Here is a 20235-nt window from a genome sequence, read left to right as displayed (position 1 = left end):
CTAACTAAAAAGCAGATATAACTCTTGGATCTAAGCAACATTACTACATTGTAAGGGTGCGACATTTCCTTAATGTTTATTTATACTTTAATAATGCTGATGATTGCAAACCATGCAAAGTCGAACCATCTTCTGCTCCCAAGCATAACATATGGACTAAATTCTTCCCTTACATAAAGTTGTCAGTATTTTTATTATATAACTGCATTTTGCAGACTGTAAAGTAATTGATCCTGCTCATGAAATATGAACTAATAAGTAGCAGTCCCCTCTTCCAAGAAATAGTAACACTGATCAATTGACCTCAACTTCATCCCTTTTCCATATCAGGCTATTACCGTATTTGACGGCATATAAGACGTACTTTTTTTCCTAAATTTGGTCTCAAAAAAGTTACCTGCGTCTTATACGTTAAGGACACAGTCTTATACGTGAAGGTAATTGCATTCAATAATTGTTTATTTGGCTTTTACGAAACGTGAGAACTAAAAGAAACCACGCTATTGAAACTTTTTTTCCTTGTGTGTGGACGTCTAAATAAGGGTGCGTCTTATATGCCGTCAAATAAGGTAGTTATATTTTTGAAGTATCAAAACACTAAAGTCAGTTGTCTCACATTCTACTCTCCCCAATGGTTTTCCGCATGCAAAGTGAATCTGAAATAATTTTCCTTAGCAAATTCTGCAGAAAAACACCCCTTCTTATGCAAGATAGCCTTGCATGCATTGCCATAATCAAACAAACAATCTGGTCTAGAAGCCAGGTTACACAGCTTAATGCAATCAAAATATTAAGAGGCCAAGAACAGTCTTTTTTTTTTTTTTTTTTTTTTTTTTTTTTTTTTTTTTTGAGGAGGAGGAGGAGGAGGGACAATATCTGGAAGTTTTGGCGCAAACTTCATGGATATGCATTTCATACCCAAATGTTCAGTATGAATGGCTTGAATTGAACTGTAACTAATGATGAGCTCTACAGATGTCTTACAGATGATGATCTGACAAGTTTTTTGCATAAATGCAAACACATTTTTGATATTTTATAAGTTTTGCAGATTAAGGGCATCCCAGGCTATTCAACACGTTCTTGACCATCAAAGAAACATTAGAATCGGTCATAAACACGTGTGCAGCTCATACATGCCTCTTCAATTTTTTTTTAGCCCAAAGGGGCTTTGTCCCTGAAGGACTATTGTTTTTGTTTTGCGATTTTGCGTTGAATCATTATAAATATCCATTTCACTTTTCAAACTATTGCCACCAAATGTTAGAGCCCCGCATTATATTTGAAGAAAATAAATAATGAATAATCTGCATAAATGTATGCATATTTCTCACATTGTGATAAAACAACGGTACACCAAGCCATCAAATTTTGAATGACGTAATTCTCCTATGAATATGGGCATGTGGAAGACCAAATTTGAAATGTGTTTTATTGTCAATTTCATACTTTGTTAAACTCAACAATTTAAAAGCGAGCAAATTTACGGCGAAGGAAAAAAAACCTTTTTATCTCCAGTGGGTGCAGAACTGTATATCGGAAATTCTAAAGAGATGCTCATTTTAAAATTATTTTGCGGCACTGTTATTGAACTGAATTTTATGGCTTAAATGCAAAGAACGTGATATTTAATAAATAAAGGTAACACACAAAACGTTAAAAAAAAAAAAAAACGCCCGTTTAGACTTAATTTAAAATCTGAAACCTTTCAGATTTTTTTTGTTCTTGTTGTTACTTTACATCAGTCTCTGTGCAGTACCATCATGCTTTTAGCAAAAATTGATGCAAATTTCCCCGTTCAACATTTATTCTCATGGTGAATCTTATGTCAAAGCACTTAAAACATCTGCTCAAAATAAACAAATAACACCATGTTTAGGGCACAAGCGCAGCTTGATACAAGGTACCGTAATTTCCGGAAGAAAGGCCGCATCAGCGTAAACGCCACACTCGAGAAAAATGGCGGGAAAAAAATTAAAATTACACAGAAACGCCGCATCAGCGTAAACGCCGCAATAGATTAAATTGTGCGTGACATCGTCGTGGGCCGTATAGATGCAAAAACTCAACCTATCTTCACTATCTGAATTAAAAAGACTTAGTAAATCCTGATCTAAGTCTTCCAGATCGTCACATTCATCCTCTTGGTTTACAGTCTCTTTATCTAAGGATATAATTTCAGCTTCTTTGAACCCTGCTATTATTGACGATGTTTCTACCGATTTCCACGCACTTCCTGCCCACTTTGCAATTTCTTCAAAAGATGCTCTATGCATTTTACCGCTTTTGGTTTACGTATGCAATCCTTCACTCATCCAACACTCCCACCGCTTTTGGACTTCAGCTTTGAAGAATTTATTACCTGACAAATCTAATGGTTGTAAGATTTTTTCAAACCACCAGGAATTATTGCTTCGGTCGTAGACAATTTTTGACATCTGGTTTTCATCGACTCAAAGAAATGAGCACGCATGGAATCCATTATCAATAACCCCTTTGGTTGGAAAAAAGATCCCATACGACACTGCCAAACTTTTTGTAGCCACTCATGCATGATTGTTTCGCACATCTAGCCATTCTCGTTTGCACAAATAATTACGTCATTAGGAAAATCTCCCTTCGGAATAGTCTTCGTTTAAAAATGATCATCGGCTTTAGCTTGTCACCGTTTGCGGCACAAGCTAACACATATGTAAATGACGTTCTTTCATGCCCCGTCATAAACACAGATACAGTTTTTGCACCAGTTTCACCAGTATCTGGCAGAATGCCAAGAAAAATCCATTCATGCTGAAGGGGAAATATGTCAGAGTTCGTTATTGCAAGGCAGGTGGAGTCGTGTCTGCCTTTGAAAAAAATTGCAGAAAAGGCAGGGATGGGGAGAGGATGGGTCCTGGAAGATTCATCGAATGGCAGAGGAGAGAGACTATTCAAACTGATGAGAATGTTGATTTGAAAGGGGGAAGAATGTTATTGTTCTCAGATCTCGTTTAGGATGAATAAGGCATGTAGGTCCGTTCAAGGGAAAGAATGTAAACAAAATAACGTTCGCAAAAAGCAACTGAGTGGTCTTTTGTGTGGGAACAGCACCAGTCTATGCACAATGACAAGGCCATCCAAACTATGTACAATGACCATCATAGGAAATATATTATTTTTAGTGCACCTAAACGCCGCATGGGTAGAAACGCCGCACCTGCTGAAAATTTAAGTTTTAAACACGTAAGCGCCGCAGCGTTTCTTCCGGAAATTCCGGTAAATCTCTGCTTAGCAGTTTCAGTCTGCATGCTTTCCTTCTGAGAATATGGCACCAATTCTAATACTTTTAATCACACCTTATATTTTTACTAAAAAGTCTCAAATGACCAAAACAATTATGATCTGAAAGTCAGCATCATTGGACTGATTTCTTAAACTGAAAAATACTTTTAAATACCTTGTACACACTCAGTCCCACAGTATAATTTAACTTCTGTTGCATGTTGTTCTGTTGCGCAAAAAAAAAAAAAAAAAAAAAAAAAAAAGGGGGAACAGTTTTATATCTCCCGTTCCACTGGGCTGATTAACAAAATCCAAATTGAGTTTTTCATGTCCCAAAAGCGCGACTTACAATATATATTGGATTTATATAAAGCATCGTTATAACATAGGGATTTTGACACAAAATCAGACTTTTTCTGAAATCCCACGCCAATGTGAAATTGATGCGAAATTTATGGAGAAATTCAAAACTTTATCCTGGTGAATTTGTTTCAATTTGCGTCAAGAATAATTCACTTGGCGAACTTCTTAATTTATGGCAACCTATTTTCCTTTCCCTTTTTACACTCTGCACGAGTGGGCGAAAGTCACATCATTCCTACAAATAATTTTAACAAAGTGCCTAAACCCTATTTGATGTTTTATCGCTTTCTACAAATGTGACAAATTTCAAAACGCACCAATATATAAATTCACGTATTTCTGGAAATTTTGAATAAAAAACTAATTTTTTGCAGATATGCTTAGAAATACATCTACTTTAAGACGATGGTAAAAATTTTATAGGTTACAATTCAAAATTTGTTTCGAAAAATTTGTAAAAGGAAGAATCAAATAAGTTTAATAAAAAAAAGACAAATTAATAAATATATACCAAATTAATATTGAGCAGCTAAAATTTTGAGAGCTAATTTCTTAAAAACTACTCGTGTGATTTTTACAAATCTTGGCAGTTTGGCAAAATTTGAGTCATAGAATCGAAATATGGGGGGGGGAAATCGGTATGTCATTTCAGAAGAAGTCCGATTTTATGTCAAAATGCCTATATTAGAACAATGCTATATATAAATCTAATACATATCCTAAGTCAAGACATAAAAAACCCAAGTTGAATTTCATCAATCAGCCCAGTAGAATGGGAGGTCCCCTCCCTATTTTTTGTGCAGTGTACCTAAAATGTACAAAATGCAGTGTATTACAGTTAAAGGTAGTCATTATATTATCTGCCAAAAATTAAGTATACAATGCAAACAAATCCCAAATGGTAAGGACATTTTTGAATTTTATAAGGTGAAACTTACTGTTCTTATAGACAGGGATAACTAAATGAAGTGGTGCAAAAATGGCATACGATAAAAACGGTTCATTTATAAGTCACTATTCATGAGTTTCAGTTTTTAAAGAAATTTTTCAAGTAGTACTGGTGCTGTAGTGAAGGTATGGCACAAAAAAAAGGGTTACAATGTTTAACAAATGAAAGTATCCATGATGAGAAGCTTAGTGGAAAAAAAGGGTTCTGCATTTTTATGAAACCATATTAATTGCACAAAAAAATGTGAAATTCTCATTAATTTACTTGAAATGTTTCTTTATTTTTTAAACAATATAAATACGGATTTCTGACTTTTGAAAACCCTGCTGCGGCTTTCAAGGTTTCACGAAATTTATCATGCAGCTCCTATAGTAGTGAAATTTGACAACCCCTGCTCTATACCTTTCTTACGTAATACAACTGTTCAAAACATGGTAATAGTTTTCATTATTAATTCCAATTCAAAAATTGAAACTATACTTACTCTCCCTTTTCATTCCATTCCAGACAATTAACACAGCCACCATGCCCCTAAAAGCAAAACAATTTCATGTCTGTATTTTTTATTATATAATATTATGGAAATTACATCCAAGAATAGTATTGTATGGTGTAACCTGATTAGCTTCCGGGGGGAAAAAACCCTCATGCAGAAATTACATTTATAATGCAGAGCATATTAATTAAGGGGAAACACAAACATAAAATTATACCTTCTGCTCTGTGGTATATGTAGAGCATTTTAATATCACTACTGACTATTTTAATATCACTACATATTACATATCACTACTATTTACATAGAGTGTACATACACATTATTTGCATCTTTTTTCTTTCATAAAATTAAGGGTTTTAATGCCCACCACCATACTCTTAAGATCTCAACCGATAATTTGCTCACAGGAAAAAAAAAAAAAAAAAAATCACAGAATAAAATAAGTAAAAATATTTGACAGCACATGAAATGTGTTTATGCTATAATATTGAAAACGTTATGTTAAAAAAATTAATCTCTGAAAAAATAAGAGTGGAAAATCAGTCTTTAGAAATGCTTGCAGCTACATATGCTTTTACTATCAAAAATAGCCTTTCAAAAGATTCAATTATAGAATTTAGGATTGATCGTTTAAAGCATTTGGAGATAAAATTTTTAAAATAATTTCTTTCAAATTTTAATGTTGAAAAAAATGTGTCCATAAGCCATACTCATTTGAAATGCTTAATATCACTTGTATACTACTGAATGCTGGCCGACCAACTGCTGAGTGGTTGAAAACGCTGAACACTAGTAGTTTGACTCAGGTTCAAATTCTGTCAAATGTGTTGGCTGCATAGGTGTTTTGTGGTTTTCTAAATGTGCAACATAAATATGAGCCAGTTTCCCTTACACAATCCTCCTCCTAAGCGGAAAGTGCTCATGTGATTTATCATATTCAATCAATACAAACCAAAATCATTAAATACTTCAGAAGAATTTACCTGAGAATCTCAGATTTAAAACATCAGTTTTCTGAAAAATCATTAAATCAGTTTTGGTGGGATAAATGGCTAGAATTAAGCCCCGTTCACAAGAGCAGATTCGACCAGTAGCGAAAACCGGTTCTTCCAACGTGTCCCGTTCACATGGGACAAGCATTAACTGCCACCGCGAATTGGAGGTAGAACTTGGTTGAATGTTCCTTACCTCTCGGGAGCTGGGCAAATGGGGGAAATTCCCGTACTATACTGCGCGGTTCACTTAATTTTAGTTACTGCTCGCTGGACTGTCAGCGAAATAATCGCGCTGATAGATGTCTGGGGATGTGATAGCATCCCCCCCAAAATTAGATAGAACTGTACAAGATACGGAAATTATAGACAAATACAGACAAGGGTATCTGATGATAGGTATTCCAGAAATATCATTCAAATTAAAACTAAAGTTAAGACAAGTGCATATCGGCTTCAACGCGACAAGGAACTCGGTACCTTTTGAATGATTTTTTTTTTTAATTTAAGCATTTTCATCTACTTTTTATGAATATTATTAAATAGTTTTGTGAGACAAAATAATTTTAAGCTGAAAAAAATTTTTGCTAGTAATTTTTTTAATTTTTGAAGAAAAATTTTACAATTAAAATGTATTTCTTCTCTTACAATTTTCAATGTATCCCCCCAGTTTTTTTATTGTATTTATTAGAGTGTTTTTTATAACGTCAAGGAATGATTTTGCAATTAATGAATTAGTTTCTGAGAAAAAAATACACTTTTATCTAAATTCATTAAAACAGATATGTACATTTTCATTTCAAATAATTTTTCCTTTCAGTATTTTGCAAAACCCATCCTTGTTTCTATAAAGTATATAATTTTAAATAAGCAGTAAAAATAATAAAAAAATTAGTCCATACCTGTATATGTTTTAGGACTTTAAAAGGATTTATTGAAAAAAATGCAAAAGGTTTCTCAGTTTGCATTTGCAGTTTAAAGAATACAAACTGTCTAAATAGACATTTAATAATTTCAAATCTTTAAAATTTTATTACTGAATTTCAATACATATATATATATATATATATATAAAGCAAACCTAGTGCTATTTATTCAATTGGTAAATATAAACATAAATTACAAACCTATTTTTAAAACCCTTACATGGCCAGAAAAATTGCAAAAACTCATAAAACGCAAGCAGAATTTTTCTTTACCTGTTTTTGTTTTGTAAAACACGTTCAAAACAATTTTAATGCATTAATTAATTATAATATTGTTGCATGTGTACGGGTTTGTAATAGATTGATAATAGTTCATAAATGATTGTCATTGCACTCAAATCCGATGATAGCTTAATTAAATTAATCTTATCAACAGAAACACTTCAAAGTTCTGGAATTTTCCACAGAAATACTCGTACAAGTGTTTAGAATATCACTAAGTATAATCAGTAATTATGCTTCAATCTAATAAGAACGTTAAACACAACGGAATGCAAAACGAATCTTAAGAGAAAGTTAACTCGGAAATATCTCCAATCTCCCGCTGAACTAACAACTGGCAACAATAACAACTTATATAGCATAAATAATGTCATAAAAATAGTGTGGTATAATGAGATTATTACTTTGAAACCGAAATTATTACTTCAAAATATAATAATAATTTCGAATTGATGCCCAAGAAGAACCAATATTTCCCATTCTGCTTCATTGCATATTCTTCAAAAAAGTAAAAAAAAATCATCCAATTAATTTCCTTTATCATTTTTTTTAAATGCGAAATGTTTGTTTTACAAGCTGGGAAAATGTCGAAAGTTTGTAACCGATATATTTTTAGATATGAAATTTTAAAATTAATGGGTGTCATAAAAATATGAACGGTTTTCAAAAATTCTCACAAAATATTTTTAAAAAAAATTACGCTAAAAATTTCATTTAATTTTTTCCTTTCACAGTGTGTTATGGTGCAAACTATAATATTATGAGATTCTCACTTTATTTGTTAATATTTGCAAAAAATCGTTTCAACTTTAAATCTGAAAAAAAATCTAATCCTCTAAAAATCAAAAGCGTGACACCACATCCACAAGCAGTGTATGTACTAAGTTTGAGTTCTATATCTTATCGGGAAACAGTTTAAAAATCCATCACCATCTTTTAACCATAGCGACAAGCTTCAAGAGTGAAATAAATAACAGCTTATAAAATAATAATAATTAAAAAGCATATATTTTTCAGGAACCATTAGGAAAGTTCAGGTACTAGTTGCGAAAGTACAGATTACAAAATTAACAACAGTAAACAATGTTAAAAATGTGTAAACATTATTAGAAATCTGCCAATTCGGAGACGGGATTGTTCACAGAGGCTTAGGTGTAAAGGGAAGGAAGACGGTGGTCTTCTGAACGGGTCCTAAAGACGAAACTCTTTCATGTCTCCTTTTTCTCCTCTTGCTAACGGCAGCTGTGCGAAGGAGCGTTGCATGTGAATGGGGCTTTATAAACACTTAATAATATTACTCCAAATATACAACATTTTGTACTATGTAGCAGTTTCAACATTAAGCTTCTAAAATCAAAATAATGGTCAACTGGACAAAATGCTGAAGAAGCTCTATATTCTGCAGGATCAGATATTAATCCAAGATTTAAGCTTTAAACAAGCACAACCAGCTCCTCAGTTTGGATATCTGGCTTTATCTTTATATTTATAATATAATTAATTATATTCATATTTACACCAAAAAAAATTTTTTTGAATATTTTTTTAATAATTTATTATCAGGATACATTTTAATTCAAATTTCTAGTTTATAAACCTTTACAGCAAGGGTCGCAAAAATATTTGTTCAGGTAAAGAAAAAACTTCAAATGTTTCAAGTAAAATGACACCAAGTTAATAAAATTGTAATGTACTGAAAATGCATTTATGTAGTTAAACGTGATCTGCTTCACCGCTGCTTTTCCTACAAAATTAAGTCAAATATGTTTCCTCAAATGTGATATTTGTATCAAAAAGAACAAAAAAAAAGGACTACTAATCTCAAATGACTAATAACAGCAATACAAAGTATTGCTAACTATAGGCCAATTCAAGATGTAAAACATTATAAGAAAGAAACAATTATTTTAAATGGACAGAATAATTAAATTAGAGTACAAAACCTAAAATCTGGACTCGTCGGGACTTCAGTGATTCCGGATGTGGGATTTTTCTGGATTATAGATCATCAATTTAAATCTGGTAAGATGGCATGCAGAAATTATAAAATTAAAAATATGAAACCGTAATTTATGAAATAAAGAGCAATTATGATCTAAAGGGTATCAAATTTTAGCGAAAAAAAGCTTAATATTTATTTGTTTACTTTATTAAACATTTCTTTCCATGTAAGTTGTTTAAGCTGCTTTGTTTTTTGTGCTAATACTTTCTCTTTAATTATATAAACTGACATAGCTTCTTGTTCAGTTACAAAGTTCCACTGTTCAAGTCCTGCAATTGCTGTGTCGAAAATACAGACTAACTTGTCAATCGAAATTTTTTTCATTTTCACGGTAGCAGTATTTTCTGGATCTAGAACCGTACTACAGATTTCACCCTTCTTTAATTGATTGATGATTGGGGTATTGTCATCGCAATGAAAAACTTCTGTTATATCTATCATCTTCATTTATTACTGCTTCTACACATTTCTTTATAAAATCCATTAACTGGAAAATTTCACCTTTAGTCTTCGATATCCAAAAACCTTCAAATTCGCGGCTATCATCTTCATCGGCCTCACCATGAAATATGGTAGCTGGCCATAAATTATGCAAAACACTTTTTTAACGTATCTGGAGACACGATCTTGCGATGCTCCACACAGTAGATTTTATGCTAAAATATTTTTTAAATTCTTGAATAGTCTTGCCACTGTTCAAGAAATTTAACATGGATTTTTAAAATGCTACTTTATATTGATGCAAAAGCAAAGTTTAAAGTTATAAAAGCATTTAGCAGAACTAGCAATAGAAGCTCCCTAAGATTATGTATTGTGCAGACATAGAAGACAAAAATTTTTAACTTAACTGATTTATTAACAATATATATAAAAATAAAAATACAATAAATAAATTTAATCAACACCAGAAACTTAAAGAGTGTAACATTATCAAAAATTACATTTAGTTGACTATTCATTAACCCCAAGGGTTTTTCCTTTAAAGAATACTACACTATAAATGATACAGCAAATATATTACCTGATCTTTGAATACTGGCATTCAATACACGGAAAACATATCACAGAACAAAAACTATGCGGTTAATATGAATTTCACTTCACTATAAATAGGTCCATGCTTTCTGGCCAAGAAGGCACCTGAAAAATTAAACTAAACCTTCAGTGCACTTGAACTGGCAAAAGCCGCTCACTGCAGTTGCTCACGAAAAATCACAACTTGGAAATACATTGCTGCTAGACCTGGAAAAACACTTGTATTAAAGATGCTGCCTTCATGAAACAGGATGCTGCCCATGGCAGTTGCTCACCGGAAATCACAGCTTGGAATTTGACGTCACTTAACTTTGGAAACAAGATGCCGCCCACAGCAGTTGACCACCAGAAATCAAAACTTGAAATCTATCGCCGCCGAACCATAGAAACAGGATGCCGCCCACTACAGTTGCTCACATCGTAGCCGCTTTGCAGAATCCAGGGAAAACCATCATGGACTGGAACCATGGTACTTGTTGTTGAACGGCACGCATCGCGATAACGTCTTCCAATGAGTGCTGGAACGGCACACCAAGGAGCAATGAAACAGGAAACAAAAGGACTAAGAATTAGAATTATTTCAAGGAGGAGAGATGATGCAGAAAAAGGGTTACAATAAGTCATATTTTCAAAAAATATTTGCATTTCAGCGTGCGCACTATTCCGATATCCATAGGCTGAATGACAGACGTACAATTTGGAGGAAAGAATAATACGGATACATTATCTTTCACTAAAACTTTAAGTGAAGTATGAGCCGAACAGTTGTCTACAATCAGGACTATTTTTGAGTCATCAGGTAAATCAACTGAATTCAAATGTTGCCAATCCTCGGGTATAAAATGATTTTCAAATCAATCATTCATTAACGCTTGTGTCATCCATGCTCTTTTATTTGCAGGATATATAATGGGGAAAATTGTTACTTCTTTAAATGCTCAAGGTCGTACATGTTTTCCGATTACAAAAAGTTTGCATTATAAAAAATTCTCATCCCTTAATTTTGCAACTCGGTGCTTCCCCAAATTCCAAAAATTTTGTCTTCCCTAAATTCTGCCATACGGTGCCGACATATTCTGCCGCCGCTTTTGAGTTTATGGTGAATAACATATCAGTTATTCTGAATTAAAAAAGCACTAAATGTAATCTTTTGGCCTATGGATTTCATTAACAAAATCTATTTTTAACATATTAAAAGAAATTTTTGTTGAATTTTTCCTCCTCAACATTTCTTAGAGCATTTAAAAATCTATAATCATCGCCAAGTGCAATGTTAGCATAAAAGGTTGCCATACTCTTGTTATTCAATTACTAATATAAAAAAAAGTTTAGACATCACTGCATGAGTTATTACTGAAGCTGTCATGTATTGATAAAATGCGGGGATGAAAGCAAAATATAATAAATGACAACTCACCATTTCGGCGTCAGGGATATAAAATGGTGAATCTTTCGTTTTGAGATATATGCCAAGCAGATACTCAGCTACGGAGCCAGATTATTAATCTCACAAATTTATGCTTACATGATTGTTTTTTCATAACGAGGTATTTTATTTAGTGCCTAAGTGAAATTAAGAATCGGAATTTTTAAGTGAAAATCTCCACATGATTTATTATTGAAGGAAAAATCAAATGTGAATGCGTAAAGCGTACCAAAAAAAGTTTGTGGCTTTGAGGTCCGGATTTTAGATCATTCCGGATAATGGACGTCTGGATTTCAGACTTTGTACCATAATGGAGTCTTAGAAAAGCCAAAAAATTCAAAATGTTCTTTCTTTTTTTTTTTTTTTTTTTTTAGTAAGTACATGCACTTTAATTTTAGCTGAGCTCAAAATGACCATTCCTGTATTTTTAGCCTTAATATAACATTTACTTCTTTTAAAAGGGATTATTATAAAGAACAGTTTTACTACCAATGACATTTATGCTACGTTGAATAAATAATACTATAGTCAGTTACTTTAGAATAGGCAAGTCCAAATCATTTTTAACCTTCTGGCTTACCTTATAACCATGATATCGATTACTTCAGAAAATTATGAAGTCCTTCAATTTCCTAAAACCCCATTTATGCAATGACAACATATGTTATAACTATAAATGAGGAGAGGGTCATTAAGACCTTGAAGTGTCAATTTTTAAAGTAACAAACTATAGTTTATCAGATAAATAATCATAGTATTTTTTTTTTTTTTTTTTTTTACTGCTCCAATTTTCTTTCTCGGTACTTCAGTTTCCATTTCTGAAGGCTATATTATACAATTAATATGTGGTTCTTTTCTTCCTTACAGGAATTTAACTGCAATAACATCTACAAAAAATATTCATTACTTATTATCTTCAGAGAGATTTTGACTTACTTAATGAACCTCGGCAAACATTACTTGGTCCCAGTACTATAAAGAAGTAATGTCGTGGCTTGGAACATGAAGTTAAGATCGTAATACCATTTCATTCATAAATTAATCCAAAAATCTAACTTTGAAAATTGTTTTGATCCATATTGGCATCATATTACAAAGATAATAACACAGAAGTAATTGCAAACAGAAGTTATATATGGCCCTTGTCAAAAGCATCCAAAGAAGGAAATATTGTGACTTTCATTAGAATAATAAAGGAAAAACCCTAAAGAAATCACATGCAGTACAAAGTCCGAAATCCGGACTCGTCAGAACTTCGGCGATTTCGGATTTGGGATTTTTCCGGATATTAGATCATCAATTTAAATCTAGTAAGATGGCATGTACAAATTATAAAATTAAAAATATGAAATCGTGATTTATGAAATAATGAAGTATTTATGATCTATTTCTTTCAATGTAAGTTGGTTAAGTTGCTTCTTTTTTGTGCTAATACTTTCTCTTTAATTCTGTAGACAGACATAATCTCTTATTCAGTTCCATTGTTCAAGTCCTGTAACTGCTGTTTCGAGAATTCTGACTAACTTGTCAATTTTCTCGTTATCAGTAACTTCTCTGTCACTTTCTTCACTATCGATAGCAGTATTTTCTGGATCTAGAACCATACTACATTTTTCACCATTCATTAATTGATTGATGAATGAGAAGCATTGTCATCACAATGAAAAACTTCTTTTATACCATCCTCAAATTTACCTATCCTTCACTATACATACTTGGCTATGCATCATGAACTTGGCGACTAATGGCAAGTTGTTTCATTAAATTTTATCTAGCTTCTATTGTGCACTGAGACAATTAAGCCTGAATTGTATTAGTTATTTATTATACCTACTATTTCTTGCACATGCTTAAGGCTTATCAGAGTTCTGAATAAATAAATTCCCACATATACTTAACCCTTTGATGGTTATGAATGAGTTCAGCTCACAATCGAATCGTGCTTCATAATGCGCTCAAACGAGTTCCGCTTGGGAGCAAGATTTTGACTGAAATGGTTAGAAACAAGCACTACTCGTGTAGTGAAATTTTTTCCCAATGCATGCTGATGAGCTGAGCTTGTTCACTATTATTATTCTGCATTGATTATGTTACAAAGGAATCCTACTTGCGAAATTTAGTTAGTTTTACTGTCTACAGATGGCAGTACAGGTTCCATAAATTTCTTTTCATAATGAAGGGGGAATTTAGTTAGTCTTACTGTCTACAGATGGCAGTATGGGTTTCATGAATTTTTTTTCATAATGAAGGGGGATTTTTTTTTAATCTTGTTCTTTTTATGCATATTTTGGTGCATTTTTTTAGGGCATTTGTAAAGTAAAATAGCTCAAAAGCAAAAGTTAGATAATTATGATGGTAATTATGATTGTGACACAGAAAGCTTATCAAGTTTTGAGTCTGATGAAGACTTTGTTCACAGTATATCAAGCTCAGAAGACGATTCAAGCGATGAGGAAGATTTTTCGAGTGTTTGACAGTGGTGTAAAATTGATTCAAGTTTTCATGATCCTAACCAATTTAGTTTTACTGCTGATATGGGCATGAAAGCTTGCGTGACAAATATTTCTGATCTACTAGGGTACTTCGAGCTGTTTTTTACTGATGAGATTGTAAATCATATTGTTACTGAAACCAACATTTTTGCTGCTGAGAATTTAAATTAATTTAAGAGCAAGGAACATTTCCGAACTAATCATTGGAGTGAAACTAATGCGAATGAATTGAGAGTATTTTTTTGCAACATTAATTTTGTACGGAATAATTACGAAACCAACTGTAAGAATGTATTGGTCAAAAATAAAGTTAATTGAAATAATTTTTCTAACCTCATGAGTTCAAGAAGGTTTGACCTTATGCAATTTATTCATTTTGATAAGAATGAAAACACTGATTCTTCTCATCCTCAGCTTACAGAAAAAATTTTTGGAAGTTTATACACCCGAACAAGACATGTATTGATGAAAGTCTATTGCTGTATAAAGAGAGACTTTCTTGGACCCAATACTTGCCACTTAAAAGGGCCAGATTAGGTATCAAAATGTTTATGTTATGTGAATCTCATAGTTTATATGTGTGGTCTATTATAATTTATGTCGGTAAAGGTACAAATATATCTGAAGAAATGGTATTGAAATCTAAAACTGATTTTTTTGAAACATTAAGACCTAACAGAAAAGATCTACCAAAGGAACTGAAAACAGAAGAGCTTAAAAAGGGAGACTTACTTGCCTACCAAAGAGGTAAGACAATGATCATGCGATAGAGAGATAAAAAAATATGTTCATTTTATAAGCTCAATTCATAATCCTGATATTTTAAAAGTCCCAAATAAATTGAAAATGTGGAAATAGAGAAGCCTAAGGTTACTTTAGATCAGGGATGGCCAAAGTGCGGCTCATGAGCCTGATACGGCTCTCGCAGGCAATTTGTGGTGCTCATGCATATAAAATATATGTATGAAATATGGTATACTAAAACTATTCAGTGTCCAAAAGGAAGTAATTACTTAGTTTAGACTCTTTTTACAAAGTTATCAGGGATTTCTTTCTATTTAAAACCTCCTCCACTACTTCTATAATGATGTAAATATAAACTTGTGGCTTTTAGAAAATCTAGATGCAGCTCTCAAACATTCCTGAATTCAAACGTGCAGCTCTTATTGACATGGTTTGGCCAACCCTGCTTTAGATTATAATAATACAATGGGTGGTGTAGATGGCATGGATCAGCAAATTGGATACTATGACGTAACTTGATCTATCACCAAAGGAAATATTACAATAAAATATTTCGTTATTTATTGGACATAACAATTTTTAATTCTTTTCAGCTGTGGGAAAAAAAAAGGGAATAAAAAAATCAAATTTGGAATTCTGAACTGAACTAGCTGAAAGAATTGTTGAAAAATATCACACTCACAGACATTTGAAATCAAAACCTGCTGAAACAGTTTCGAATACTTTAAGAGTGTCAACCCGCCACTTTCCTGATTATATTCCACGTACAGAAAAAAAAAAAAAAAAAGAACCTACTACATGATGTGTGGTATGTTGCAGCAAAAATGATGCCAGTGGAAAAAGAATTCACCGTGAAACACGTACTTATTGCAAAAACTGCAATGCCCTATTATGTGCAATTCCATGTTTTAAACTATATATCGCACACAAAAAGATTTTTAGGTAATTACTGTATTTAATTGCTTCATAAAGTTTTACATTAGTTGTATTTATTTATTCCTTTCAATTTAATATTTGTCTTATATTTATAATTAACTATTATTATTTGTATAATTTATTATAATCATTTATAAATCACTATTTAACCCTTTCCGGCATGCTACATTTTAAAGTTGGAGTTTTGGTTTAAAAAAAAAAAAAAAAAAAAAAAAGGTAAGCAGTCTGATTAGGCCTAGAGGAATACACAAGTAAAATTTTGTGAAGCTGGCATTTATCGTTTTAATTCTGTGGGCACAGTGATTGAATACAGCTTCGAAAAGAGTGCTGAAACGAGCATTGTTGTCAATGAACTGACCAATGAGATGCAAAGAATACAGTTGTCCTAGATTATCGGTGAGCACGGTCTGGGCACACCTAGGGTTCGCCGTTTGATTTTAGGCAAGATTTCAAGGTACAAATTTAAAACTAATATAGAGTAAGGAGATTAGCATACACACAAAAAATAACATAGAAATTTCTTTTCAAACAATTCCTTTTATACCCTAAAAAAAATCTAGAAGATTTCTTTGAAAAATGAGGGTCTTAAAAAACTAAACATGGCTAAAATATATGGACTGGTTTGTGTTGAGCTGCCATCTACTATAAATAAAGAAGGTTCAGAGTAACCTATAGTAACCTATAAATGCTTTTTCATTAAATTTTTCTGTGCGTACAGAAGGGAATTTTTAGGTGTGTCCATACCGGACACACTGTGCTGCAAAGGGTTAATAATTATCATTTATTAATTATTTTAAAGTATATAAAGACTGTTATTTATGTACAACAAATACTTTAAGAAATTTTAAAAATGCTTGTGGTGAGCTATCTACAGCATCCCCAGAGAAGGGTGACATTTTCGGAAGAACGGCGAGGGAAAACAGCTGCCACTTTTGATTACCGTTTACTCGTAATAATGCGCGAATTAAAATGAACAAAAACGAAAACTGCTCATTTCCCTAACCATCAAAGGGTTAAGCCTTATTGAGGGCCGGTGCTAGATATCTTATTCCCTGATGCAGTCTCTGTGGGTCGTAAATTATGCGACTGGGTGCAGCCATACAAGCCCTGGTGCTGGTCCTGGGTTTATGTAAATAACAAATCAGTTATTCTTAATTCAAATAGCCCTAAATGTAATCTTTGGGTCTATGAGTATCATTAATAAAATCTATTTTTAGCATATGGAAAGAAATTTTTGGTAAATGTTTCCTCGTCAACATTTTTCAGCTCATTGAACTTAAATCTGTAATCATCGCCAAGCATAATGTCAACATAAAAGGTTATCATACTCCTTTATTATTCAATTACTAACATAAAAAAATTTTTTAGGCATTGCTACATGAGTGATTACTTAAGTTGTCGTGTTCATAAACATGCGGTGATTAAAGGAAACTGGCGTCTTATCAACGATGTATCTATGTGGAAAGTTTAGATTTGATATGTATGCCAAGCAGTATGTGTACGCAGCAACGGAGCCAAATTACTGATTGTACAAATTTATGCTAAAATGATTCCTTCATCAATAACAAGGTATTTTATTTAGTGTAGAAGCAAAATTAAGAAGCGGGACTCTCCAAATGTTTTATTATGCGCGAAGGGCGGAATCAAATGCACATGCATAAAGCCTACAATAAAAACATTGTTGATAATTTTGAGGTCCGGATTTTAGATCATTTCGGATAATGGATGTTCGGATTTCGGACTTTGTACTGTATTTTGCTGAGATAGCTACAAGAAGTATTAGATTTTGCAAGTATATTTACACCACGCAAATTTCCACAATTTTATAAAAAGTTAACTAAAAAATAATATGTTGGTCTTCTGCAGGGATAGCATCCTTAAATTGTCCCACCATTCATGAAGAAGAGATATGAAAACGCTGCTTTTTCTCTCCCCATAAATACTCTTTCATAGATCTTAGATATTTATGGATGTAAAACCATTTACAGATGTTCAAAAAATAGCTATTTCAATTTATTTAAAGAAATACTCCATTACAGAAACTGTTAAACAATCCTTCATAATAGAAAGGTTTATATACTTTGCTTACTTAATTAGGTACTTACCTCACTTCTCATTTTCCTAAAATTTAAATGAAACTGTCATATCAGTTAGCACATTTTTCATTACAAATAATTACAACCTAATTTTATACACCTATCCCTTTCATTACATGCTACAACAAGCAACCTTTCTTTCAATTCCTTTTATTTTCTTCTTAATTTACACTCAAGAGCCAAAACATTATGGCCACCTGTCAATAAAAAGTTGAGCCACCTTTGGCGCGCAAGACAGCTTCAACCCGAATTGGCATGGATGACACAAGTCCTTCAAAGATGACCGGAGACAGATTGTACCAGATGTTGTAGCAACGGTCACGCAAATCCGAGATATTGCGAATTGGTGGTCTTTGACCTCTGAGCTGCCGTCCCATGACATCCCAAATGTGTTCTATCGGATTGAGATCCGGTGAGTTAGGCGGCCAGGACATTAACTGGAAATCTGCATCATGTTCCTGGAACCACTCCAACACAATTGTAGCCTTGTGACACGGGGCGTTGTCCTGTTGGAACATTCCATTTCTAGCTGGAAAAACAGAGGCCATGTAAGGGTGCAACTGGTCCGCAATGATGTTCAGATACCTTGTAGCATTCATGGTGTGCTCTATCACAACCACTATCACGTTTGCTGCGTAGCCCCATATTCAACAGTGTCCGCTGAACAACGTGCTCCGATACTTTTCTACTTGGCCCTGCATTGTATTCAGCTGAGCCACTGCATGGCTCCGGTTTTGCTTCACCATGCGAGACAGTCTCCGACGACCTTTTTCTTTGATAGCGTGTGGACGTCTAACACCATGTCGTCTACTGCTGGTTTCACCATCATTCATCCACTTTTCATACATACTAACAACTGTAGATCGCGAACAACCCACGGGTCGGCAGTTTCGGAAATACTTTTTCCGAGCCTTCGAACCATTACAATCTGCCCTCTATCAAAGTCGCTTAGATCCGCAGCCTTTCCCATCACACACAGAAGTAAGTGAAAGAATGATTCTTCAGACTTTCCAGCAGCAGTTAAATACCACTTCCACCTGATCACGTGCCTTCCACGTCATCCAGGCGCGTTCATCGCAAAATGTAGGGCTGGTCATAATGTTTTGGCTCTTGAGTGTAGATATTTAATAAATGAAGTTATATTTAGCTATTTCTTTTAAAAGCATTAATTTAAATAAGTATTATAATAACAAGTTTATCAGCTGAAAAGAATTTTTCTCACTTATTTCGACTGAAAAAGTATCATCTACATGCATATGAAGGCATGTAAAAGTGTTACAGGACAGCCTGTAGATCATGAAGGCATGTAAAAGTGTTATAGGACAACTGTAGATCACGAACAACCCACGACTCGTGCAGTTTCCGAAATACTTGTTCCGGCCTTCGAACCATTACAATCTGCCCTCTATCAAAGTCGCTTAGATCTGGGGTGTTTTTCATTCTAATTTTCAACAGACTGAGTTAAATTTCCGGAACAGAATCATTCTTCGCTTGGGTTGGTAGACCACAAAACTTTTAGTCCTATTCAATCCAGATTGGAAAAAGACAAAAAAAAAAAAAAAAAAAGGTCCGTTGCTTGTTTTGCAGCGAACTGTAACAGTTTCAATATTCGAGATTTTGCAGAGAAGGGGAGAACCTCCCAATCTTCGTACTGTATTGGCCAAAAAAAATGAAATTATTTTGACTATTTGATTACTTTCCCTTTATTTAAGCCATTCCGAATATTATTCCTTAGAAAGCTAATCTGTGTTAAAACACAACCATTTTTGGAAGTTCTTCAGCAGTTACTGCAACTATGTTATTATAAACATTCATACATATACTTATAATATAAGCATAACGATCATAATAAACACAAATATGAACTGACCAAGCGGAACGAGAATGCAAATTATTAAGATCTTGATAGAAATTCAAACGTGTGTAGTATTTGGGTGGGAGGAAAAGAATGCCGAATGTAGAAAAATTTTCTACTGCTTTCGTAATTCTTTGACCAACAGAATGACGGGCACCTGTCTGTACTCTCCACGCACACCAAAGGTTATGTTAATGCAGAGCAAGGGGGAAAAGCTATTTCCGGGAGTATGATTCACCATCTGACATTCCATATTAGGAAGAAAAGTTGTTTATTTAGTTTCGGCTTTGGTACGGGGAAAAATTGCACGTTCATTTAAAAAAAAAGCACTAAAAACAAAAAAATAAGGGCTTTAAAGAAAAAGTAAGCACCTATAA

At 33.2% G+C, this 20235-nt stretch overlaps 1 protein-coding gene across 2 annotated transcripts in view; it reads right to left on the bottom strand.

Moving 5' to 3' along the window:
• The window catches only part of adp (WD and tetratricopeptide repeats 1), a 159379-nt gene that overhangs the window by 127899 nt on the left and 11245 nt on the right, over nucleotides 1-20235 (bottom strand). For both annotated transcript variants that reach the window (XM_085807293.1, XM_085807292.1), the window contains exon 4: nucleotides 5058-5104. In XM_085807293.1, the coding sequence (XP_085663419.1) occupies nucleotides 5058-5104 (47 nt within the window). The remainder of the gene's footprint in view (nucleotides 1-5057; nucleotides 5105-20235) is intronic.

The sequence above is a fragment of the Stegodyphus dumicola genome, chromosome X1, assembly GCF_044657685.1.
Source record: "Stegodyphus dumicola isolate Sdum_Otavi_A_Nest chromosome X1, ASM4465768v1".
Lineage (NCBI taxonomy): Eukaryota > Metazoa > Arthropoda > Arachnida > Araneae > Eresidae > Stegodyphus > Stegodyphus dumicola.
This window is presented reverse-complemented; position numbering and strand designations above follow the sequence as displayed.